The sequence below is a fragment of the Protobothrops mucrosquamatus genome, unplaced genomic scaffold (genome assembly GCF_001527695.2).
Source record: "Protobothrops mucrosquamatus isolate PMUCROS unplaced genomic scaffold, P.Mucros_1.0 scaffold7629, whole genome shotgun sequence".
In the NCBI taxonomy this organism is placed as follows: domain Eukaryota; kingdom Metazoa; phylum Chordata; class Lepidosauria; order Squamata; family Viperidae; genus Protobothrops; species Protobothrops mucrosquamatus.
Genome location: NW_015393428.1, coordinates 3,899 through 14,496, shown reverse-complemented (window position 1 = coordinate 14,496; position 10,598 = coordinate 3,899). Strand labels below are relative to the sequence as shown.

At 46.6% G+C, this 10,598-nt stretch overlaps 1 protein-coding gene across 1 annotated transcript in view; it reads left to right on the top strand.

Moving 5' to 3' along the window:
* Nucleotides 1–831, top strand: part of LOC107300608 (zinc finger CCCH-type with G patch domain-containing protein-like) — an 8,459-nt gene extending 7,628 nt beyond the window's left edge. The window contains exon 4 of the mRNA XM_015829917.1: nucleotides 324–831. Coding sequence (XP_015685403.1) covers nucleotides 324–462 — 139 coding nt within the window. The 3' untranslated portion in view covers nucleotides 463–831. The remainder of the gene's footprint in view (nucleotides 1–323) is intronic.
* The last annotated feature ends 9,767 nt before the right edge of the window (nucleotides 832–10,598 follow it).

Below are 10,598 nucleotides of genomic sequence, written 5' to 3'. Positions count from 1 at the left end.
GCTCCGTCTCTGCCGCTTGCCAGCTACGCCTCGGCCGGCGCAGGGGGCGGAACCACGCATGCGCGGTGCTCCCGGGCAGGGAAAGTCCTCGACTTACGACCGGTTGGGTAGTCCTCGACTTACGACCGGTTTAGTCCTCGACTTACGACCGGTTTAGTCCTCGACTTACGACCGGTTGGGGTCGCGGCATTAAAAAGGTGGAGAACCACTGCTCTATCTATTTATATTGTTATAGGCTCATTAAAACCTTTCCAAAACAAATTTTCATTGAATATATCACTCTATATAAATTTCATTACTGATTCTCTGTTCTTGACTCCTAGGCACACGGTGGCCACAGCGAAGCTGGAAGAGAAGCTGTCGGGGGCCCACAAGAAACTGGGGGAGCTGCGGGCTTTGGAGGCGAGCCTCCAGCAGGAGCAGAAGAAAGCCGACACGCACAAAAAGATGACCGAGTTCTAGGTTTTTGCCCCTCGGGTGCCTGTGAAAAAAGGGATATTTCAGTTCAAGATGGCTGCAGAGGAGCGGCTACATGGAAAACTACTAGCTCTTTTCTTCTTGGATCTCCTTCGCTCCCGTTGGACAAAGAGGCTGGATTTGAACTGGTGGCCCCGGAAGGTGGACCGCTTCGCTTCTCCTCTTCAGAGAAAAACTCCCCAAATATCCACAACAGATTCAGATCTGATGTGGTTGGGGGAAGGTTTTCCGCTGTGACGGGAGTGAGCAATAGTGGCAGTGTTAAGCGCCGTGGACTTCAACTCCCAGAATTCCTGAGCCAGCCCTGGTTAAAAGTTGCCCATCCCTTTGCTGGGTTGTGCCCGTTTTTTGGGGTGGGGGGGGTTCCTTGACTTCTCCGGGACTTCTTGGTGGCCTCTTTTTCTCCCCTCTTAGCATGGAGAACAGAGAGAAATAAAGTGAGGAAAAACGTTCGGGCTTTTTGTACTGACGTTAATCTACGTGGCCAGCAGGAGGCGCAACAATATGCCTCTTTTCCGTGGTTTGATCATTTGTTGATTATTTACAAACAACTCAAGGTGGCGAACATATCCAAATATATCTTTCTCCTCCTAGTTTTCCCCACAACAGCAATCCTGTGAGATGAGTTGAGCTGAGAGAGAGAGAGAGAGAGAGAGAGAGAGGGACCGGCCCAAAGTCATGGAGCCGACTTTCATGCCTAAGGTGAGACTAGAACTCACCGTCTCCCGGTGATTGGCCTAAAATCATCCAGCCGGTTTCGTGCCTAAGGCAGGACTAGAACTCGCCGTCTCCCAGGGATTGGCCTAAAATCACCCAGCCAGCTTTCGTGCCAAAGGTGGGACTAGAACTCACCGTCTCCCAGTGATTGGCCCAAAATCACCAAGTCGGTTTTCATCTCTAAGGCGGGACTACTAGAACTTACCGTCTCCCAGTGATTGGCCTAAAATCACCCAGCCGGCTTTCGTGCCTAAGGCGGAACTAGAACTCACTGTCTCCCACGGATTGCCCCAAAGTAACCCAGCCAACTTTCATGCCTAAGGCGGGACTAGAACTCACCGTCTCCCGGTGATTGGCCCAAAATCACCCAGCTGGCTTTCATATCTAAGGCGGGACTACAACTCACTGTCTCCCAGTGATTGGGCCAAAATCACCTGGCCAACATTCATCTCTAAGGCGGGACTACTAGAACTCACTGTCTCCCAGTGATTGGCCCAAAATCACCTGGCCGGCTTTCATCTGTAAGGTGGGACTAGAACTCACTGTCTCCCAGTGATTGGCCTAAAATCACCCAGTCGGTTTTCATCTCTAAGGCGGGACTACTAGAACTCACCGTCTCCCTCGGATTGGCCCAAAGTAACCCAGCCGACACTCATGCCTAAGGCGGGACTAGAACTCATTGTCTCCTGGTGATTGGCCCAAAATCACCCAGCTGGCTTTCATGGATAAGGCGGGACTCGAACCCGCCACCTCACCTGTTGTCTAGCCTGGCGCCTTAACCCCTTGACCAAACTGGCTCTACCAGTTCTTTCTGGTCCCTTGAAAACTGTTCATTCCAGCTACAGGTAGTCCTCAAAAGTACGACCGTAATAGAACCTGCCCATTACGGTCATTAGTCATGACAGTCGTAAAGTGGGTCGTTAAGGTGAATCTGGCTTCCCCATTGACTTTGCCTGTCAGAAAGCTGCAAAAGGGGATCACGTGACCCCAGGATACGGCGACCGTCATACATACGAACCGGATGCCAAACGTCTGAATTTTGATCACATGATGCTGCAGTGGTAGTAAGTGTGAGAAACGGACAGAAGTCCATTTTTTTTTCCGTGCCGTCGTAACTTCAAACGGTCGCTAAACGAACTGTTGTAAGCCGAGGACTCCCTATATTCTGTTACTGCAAACGAGGCAGCTGCTAGATCTCAGCAAGGGCATCGGCAGCAGCCAGAGAGCAGCGATGGAGTCGCGCACCGCAGCAACTCTTGTTATCGCGGTGCGCGTTTCCTGGGCACGTTTCCTTTTCGAGCATCATCTCGAGCGGAAAAAAAAAAAATTAGCTCGCTGCGGTTTCCCCCTCTGCCCCCTTTTATCTCGGCAAGCAGTTTGTGCAATTCAAACTCCCATCGCAACTGCTAAAAAGACCCTCTTGGCCTCTTGTTTGTTGTTGTTGTTGTTTTGAGATGGAAAAAAAACCCCACAATTTTCTTCGCTGTTCTCATTCCCCAATTGGGAAGATTCTCATTTTGAATATAATGCACCGGTGAACTTTTCCACTTTCTTCCCTTTTTTTCCCCTTTCTTTTAATATACATTGGCAACATGGAAAGAACAAAGCCCGTCAACAGTCAGATGCCGATGAAAATGGTTGGGAACACGGGTCGGTCCTCAGTTTAATAATAATAATAATAATAACAACAACAAAACAACAACAACAAAACAACAACAACAACAACAACAACAACAATAATAATAATAATAATAATAATAATAATAATAATAATAATAATGTTGGAAGGGACCTTGGAGGTCATCAAGTCCAACCCCCTGCTCAGGGAGGTAACCCTATACCATTTCGGACAAATGGCTGTCTAGTCTCTTCTTAAAAACTTCCAGTGTTGGAGCATTCACCGCTTCTGGAGGCAGGTTGTTCCACTGGTTAATTGTTCTCACTGTCAAGAAGTTTCTCCTTAGTTCTAGGTTGCTTCTCTCCTTGATTAGTTTCCATCCGTTGCTTCTTGTCCTGCCTTCTGGTGCTTTGGAGAATAGCTTGACTCCCTCTTCTTTGGAGCAGCCCCTGAGATACTGGAAGACTGCTATCCTGTCCCCCCTCGTCCTTCTCTTCATTAAACTAGACATACCCAATTCCAGCAGCCTTTCCTTATATGTTTTAGCCTCCAGTCCCCTAATCATCTTTGTTGCTCTTCTCTGCACTCTTTCTAGAGTCTCAACATCTTTTTTACATCGTGGTGACCAAAACTGGATGCAGTATTCCAAGTGTGGCCTTACCAAGGCATTGTAAAGTGGTATTAACACTTCACGTGATCTTGATTCTATCCCCCTGTTAATGCAGCCTAGCACTGTGTTGGCCTTTTTGGCAAATGCAGCGCACGGCTGGTTCATATTTAGGTGATTGTCCACTAGGACTCCGAGATCCCTCTCACAGTTGCTACTATTGAGCAAGGTACGCCCTATACTATACTTGTACATTTGGTTTTTCTTGCCTAACTGTAGAACCTTATTTTTTTAAAAGTTTAAAAACAGTTCATTTAGTGACCACTGAGAAAAGTGTCTCGTGACCGTTTTTCACCCTTAAGACCGTTGCAGCCTCCCCGAGGGTCCCGTGATCAACATTCGGATACTCGGCAACAGAGTCATATTTACGATGGTTGTGGTGTCCTCCGGGGTCACCTCATCCCCTTTTGCGACCTTCAGACAAGCAAAGTTAATGGGGAAGCCGGATTCACTTAGCAACGGTGTGACTAAATTAACAACTGCAGTGATTCACTTAACAACCGTGACAAGAAAGGTCGTAAAATGGAGCAAAATTCGCTTTAAAATGTCTCGGCAACAGAAATTTTGGGCTGGATTGTAGTTGTAAGTTGAGGACTACCTGTATTATAAAGTCCTCTGACTCCCGATGATTCTGGTGGGCAAAATACAAATAGTCCTTGACTTAAAATAGTTAAAAAGTTAAAATAGTTAAAATGATGTTGAGACTCTGGAAAGAGTGCAGAGAAGAGCAACAAAAATGATCAGGGGACTGGAGGTTAAAACATAGAAGGAAAAGTTGCTGGAATTGGGAATGTCTAGTTTAATGAAGAGAAGGACGAGGGGGGACATGATAGCAGTCTTCTGATATCTCAAGGGCTGCCCAAAGAAGAGGGCTGCCCAAAGAAGAGGGAGTCAAGCTATTTTCCAAAGCGCCTGAAGGCAGGACAAGAAGCAACGGATGGAAACTAATCAAGGAGAGAAGCAACCTAGAAGTAAAGAGAAACTTCCTGACAGTGAGAACAATTAACCTGCCTCCAGAAGTGGTGAATGCTCCAACACTGGAAGTTTTTAAGAAGAGACTGGACAGCCATTTGTCTCAAATGGTATAGGGTTTCCTGTCTGAGCAGGGGGGTGGACTAGATGACCTCCAAGGTACTGCTGAAAGGACTGTGTTGTAGTTCAACACTTTCCACAGTTCCAAGAAGGCTCCACACCCATTTGCACCACTCAGGTGACTTTGAGGATACAGGTAAACCTCCAAGTGGCCTCAACGACTCCCTAAAAGGATGCAAATGACCAGCTGTCTGCAAGGAGTATAAATCCTTCCATTCCCCCAACATCCAGTCAGAGCTGAGGAAGCTTCTGGGATGGAGAAGCGAAACGTCTTCGAAGGAAAAACAAGAAAGTCCAGTTGCCTCGTGGAAAAAGCTCCTTTGGGACAACCCTGACCTGGATGACTTGAGAATCTCCACAGACGTTCTCCAAGGTATATATGAATTACTCCCCACCTACCGGCCAGATCTGTGTGTTTTTCAGTTTTTGGCTTCCAACGGCCGCTTTGCAATTGCGTAGCGTAGGCAGGAAACCAACCCTTATCTTTGACTGCGCCGCTGTTTCGGCTGGTGCTCTTCACACCTTCTCAGGAAAACGGCAGTGCGAGAGAGAGCTGCGGGCGCCTCCGAGCAGCTGCAAACAGAAGCTGGGGTTCTGGTTTGAAGGACGCCCAGAAGAAGGTCCACCTGGGAGAAAATCTATGAGAAACAGCCATCCCCCAGTAGGACCAATCACAAGCATGACTTTGGCTTCCAACTACTCCTGAACGGGTGAAGTAAGTTGGCTCTTTGAGCACTACAAGATGGCTGCGGGTCTTCTTCACTTCTGGGAAGTCCCGTTGGTCCATTTCTAGGTTGGGTTTATGATCTTGGGAGTCCTGATGCACAATCCCTTAAATGTGAGCCAGCCGTGTGCTGCAGCTGCCAAAAAAGCCAACACAGTGCTGGGCTGCATTAACAGAGGGATAGAATCAAGATCACGTGAAGTGTTAATACCACTTTACAAGGACTTGGTAAGGCCACACTTGGAATTCCGCATCCAGTTTTGGTCACCACGATGTAAAAAAGATGTTGAGACTCTAGAAATAGCACAGAGAAGAGCAACAAAGATGATTATAGAGGACTGGAGGCTAAAACATATGAAGAATGGCTGCAGGAATTGGGTAGGTCTAGTTCTAGTTTAATGAAGAGAAGGACGAGGGGGGATATGATAGCAGCCTTCCAATATCTCAGGGGCTGCCCCAAAGAAGAGGGAGTCAAGCTATTCTCCAAAGCGCCTGAAGGCAGGACAAGAAGCAACGGATGGAAACTAATCAAGGAGAGAAGCAACCTAGAACTAAGGAGAAACTTCCTGACAGTTAGAACAATTAACCAGTGGAACAATCTGCCTCCAGAAGTTGTGGGTGCTCCAGTACTGGAGGCTTTTAAGAAGAGACTGGACAGCCATTTGTCTGAAATGGTATAGGGTTTCCTGCTTGAGCAGGGGATTGGACTCGATGACCTCCAAGGTCCCTTCCAGATTCTATTCTATTCTATTCTATTCTATTCTATTCTATTCTATTCTATTCTATTCTATTCTATTCTATTCTATTCTCGTGGGCGCTCCATCACTGGAGATTTTCAATAAGAGGCTAGACAGCCACTTGTCTGAGATGGTGTAGGTTCTCCTGCTTGAGCAGGGGGCTGGACTAGAAGACCTCCAAGGTCCCTTCCAGCTCCATTCTATTCGACTACCTGTATTTCAGTGCCTGCCTGGTGTTTTTTTCTCTTTGTCCACAGCTTCCTGTGACAAGCAGCTTTTCAGCCTCCAGTTTATGGCGTCTGCCTTTGAGGAAGGACCGGTGGGAGGGTTCCCCTTCTTCATTGCTGGGATGTCTCTGCTCTCTGCCTGTTTCGTGGCTTTCTGTGCAGCCTGCAGAAGGTAAACCCTGGAGCAAATTTTGGCCAGAACCTCCCAATTGTGCACAGCAGTGGGTGGCACCATATAAACTAGTCCTTGACATACAATCTCTTGTTTACTGACCGTCCAAAGTCACAACGGCACTGAAAAAAGCGACTTACGATGCTTTTTCACACTTACGACCGTTGCAGCATTCCCCAGGGTTACGTGGTCAACATTCAAATGCTCGGCAACTGGCATGTACTTATGACGGTTCTGGTGCCCCGGGGTCAGGTGATCCCCTTTTGCGGCCTTCTGACAAGCAAAGTCAGTGGGGAAAGCCGGATTCACTTAGCAACCGTGTTACTAAATTAACAACTGCAATGATTCCCTGAACAACTGTGACAAGAAAGGTCGTAAAGTGGGACAAAACTCACCCAACCACTGTCTCACTTAGCAGCAGAAATATCAGGCTCGGTTGTGGCTGTAAGTCGAGGACTTCTTGTATTGTAAAAGTCAGGTTGGCTGGAGAATGCCCAAGTGGGGAAAAAACTATTTTGGGTCTTGCGAATGTGTTGTTGCAAGGTCCACTTGAATTGAGTAGATATTCCAGTCTGATTTTTCTGGACTAGGATAACAAAAACTTAAGAGAATTTAAATGATGAAACTATCCGGCGATTAATTCTGCCTCTTTTTGTATTATTTAGGAAAGATAAGAGTGAGCTTCCTTCCCAGGATGACGATGAACAAGTGTTGGTTGATGAAGTTGTAAGTGCACATCTTCTGTTACAGGGGTCTTCAATCTTGGCCCTTTTATGACTTGTGGACTTCAACTCCCAGAATTCCTCAGCCAGGCACACGTGCCTGGCTGAGGAATTCTGGGAGTTGAAGTCCACAAGTCATAAAAGGGCCAAGTTTGAAGACCCCTGTTCTATTACATTCTCTGGGTGTTCATGAGGGCTAGAATCTTCTTTAGTAAAATACTCTGTCTCTGTCCTGATTTAAGCGTGAAAGATACACAAACTTTGGAATGATAAAATATAAAAAACAGAATAAATTGGGACAGGTGCTGCAAAGCACTGTCCCAGCAATATAAGCCAGCCGTGTGCTGCAGCTGCCAAAAAGGCCAACACAGTGCTGGGCTGCATTAACAGAGGGATAGAATCAAGATCACGTGAAGTACTAATACCACTTTACAATGCCTTGTTAAGGCCACACTTGGAATACTGCATCCAGTTTTGGTCACCAGGATGTAAAAAAGATGTTGAGACTCTAGAAAGAGTACAGAGAAGAGCAACAAAGATGATCATTAGCTATCTAATTATCATCGATCTATATCGACATCATATCTCTCTATTATATCTACCTATCTACCTATCTACCTATCTATCTATACCAGGGGTAGTCAACCTTGGCTAAGCTGGCTCAGGTATTCTGGGAATTGAAGTCCACGAGTCATAAAAGAGCCAAGGTTGACTACCCATGAATTCTAGACTATCTCTATCTCTCTATCTTTCTATCTGTCTATCTGTCTAATCTGTCTGTCTATCTATCTATCTATCTATCTATCTATCTATCTATCTATCTATCTATCTATCTATCTATCTATCTATCTATCTATCTATCTATCTATCTATCTATCTAATCTATTTAATTATCTATCTTCTATTATATCTCTCTATTATTTTCTAATTCCCTTTCTCTCTCTTGATATTTTGATAGCTATCTAGCTATTATCTATCAATCTCTTCTATAATATCTGCCTCATATTATCTGCCTACCAATCTATCATTTACCTACCTATCTTCTATCTATATCATCTATTTACCTCTATTGTCTACTTATATCCCCTCCCTCCCTCCCCCCCCTCTCTCTCCTATCTAACTCCATCTCAGATCAAAATAGAGCCTGGTTTAGTGAAAGAAGATGCTAGACTAGGCGCAGAGAGATCTGGGTTCTAATCCTCCCATAGACATATAGAAGCTCACCCGGGGGGAAATTTGAGCCAGCCAACTCTCTTTCTCTGGCCAGCCTACCTCACTGGGTTGTGGTTGTAGAGGAAAAGATAAGAGGGGGGAGCACCCCAGAGACATGTTCGCACAGAATTCCAGTCCCAGAAAGGCTCGCTTAGGGGTTCCTGCTTCTGAGCCATCCCTGGCTTTCCTTGTCATTTTGCAGGCTGTCCCAGGACCGATGGCACCCTTGGAGCTCGGAGGTTCGGTTCCCAACCTGCAGCCCAGCAGCGGGAGCGATTCAGGGGATGCAAGTAAGTAGTTGGACGGTTTCTCCTCAGAATCGGGGTGGTGGTGGTTAGGGGTAGCCAACCTTGGTTCTTTTATGACTCGTGGACTTCAACTCCCAGAATTCCTGAGCCAGCAGGGCTCAGCTTGGAAACCTCTCCCTTTCCCCTCAGCATGGCTGACTCAGGAATTCTGGGAGTTGAAGTTCACCAGTCATAAAAAAGCCAAGGTTGCCTACCTCTGGCCTAGACCAGAGGTCCCCAACCTTGGCAATTTTAAGACTTGTGGACTTCAACTCCCAGAATTCCTGAGCCAGTATGGGGGAACTATAGCCCGTTCATGACTCGTGGACTTCAACTCCCAGAATTCCTGAGCCAGCATGGCTCAGCTTGGAAACCTCTCCCTTTTCCCTCAGCGTGGCTGGCTCAGGAATTCTGGGAGTTGAAGTCCACGAGTCATAAAAGAGCCAAGGTTGCCTACCCCTGCCCAAATGCCTGAATTTTGATCACGTGACCATGAGGAAAAAATATTTAAATATTTAAACCAGGGGTCTTCAAACTTGGCTCTTTTATAACTCGTGGACTTCAACTCCCAGAATTCCTGAGCCAGCATGGGGGAACTATGGCCCCCTCATGACTTGTGGACTTCAACTCCCAGAATTCCTGAGCCAGCATGGCTCAGCTTGGAAACCTCTCCCTTTCCCCTCAGCATGGCTGGCTCAGGAATTTTGGGAGTTGAAGTCCACGAGTCATAAAAGAGCCAAGGTTGCCTACCCGTGGGTTAGGGGGAGAAGACGAGGCAGATCGGAATTTCAGAAGCGTTTCGGGAGTTCCCCGAGTTCGTTTCTCCATGAAACAGGTTTCCCACAAAGGGTCCTCATTTTATGGCCGCAGCTGGAATCAGGACTTCTTCTCTCTAAGCAAGGCAGTTGTTGAACGAATCACGCCCGATTGTACAAGCTTTTTGCCAGGGTTGTTAAGAAAATCACTGCCATTGTTCAGTGCATCATGCGGTCGTTAAGTGAATCTGGCTGTCCGGCCTTCCCTTTGCTTATTGGAAGCCATCTGAGAAAGTCACGAAAGGACCGACACTTGAACTCAGGACCCTGCAACTGTCCTAAATGCATGCGGTTGCCAAGCATCGGAATTTTCTTCACGTGACCACGGGGATGCAGCAAGCGTCATAAATGCGAGGACCGGTCATAAGTCGCCTTTTTTCAGTGCCGTTGTACCTTTGAACGGTCACTAAATGGATGGTTGTTAAACTGAGGACTATCTTTATTGGGGCTGGGGGCAGGAGGGGACAGGTCAGAGAGAGGGGGGGCTTGTTTTAAAAAGTTTGTTAAATTTCTATTACAATTCTTGTGGGTTTCCTGTTCCTTTGGCATGTTTGTGTGTGTGTGTGTGTGTGTGTGAGAGAGAGAGAGAGACAGAGAGAGAGAGAGAGAGAGAGAGAGAGAAGGTGAGCTTTTTCTTTTTTAAAACTCGGCCAAGTTTCTGTTAATTGTTGTGGGTTTCCCGTCTCAACAGCCAGTCATTTTAGGATGAGGGCTGCAGAAAAAAAGAAATAAATAAAAGAAATAGGTTGTTCAACCTCAAATGAGGTCTTAGGTTGTTCTTTTGAGGCAGCCAAAGACCCTTTTTAGGAACCCGAAATGTGCTGGTCCTAGATCAGGGGTCTCGTAACTTGGGCAACTTTAAGACTTGGGGACTTCAACTCCCAGAATTCCCCAGCCAGCCAACTTTAAGATTTGTGGATTTCAACTCCCAGAATTCCTCAGCCATCTAACTTTAAGACTTGGGGACTTCAACTTCCACAATTCCTCAGCCAGCCAACTTTAAGATTTGTGGATTTCAACTCCCAGAATTCCCCAGCCAGCCAACTTTACGATTTATGGATTTCAACTCCCAGAATTCCCCAGCCAGCCAATTTTAAGACTTGGGGACTTCAACTCCCACAATTCCTCAGC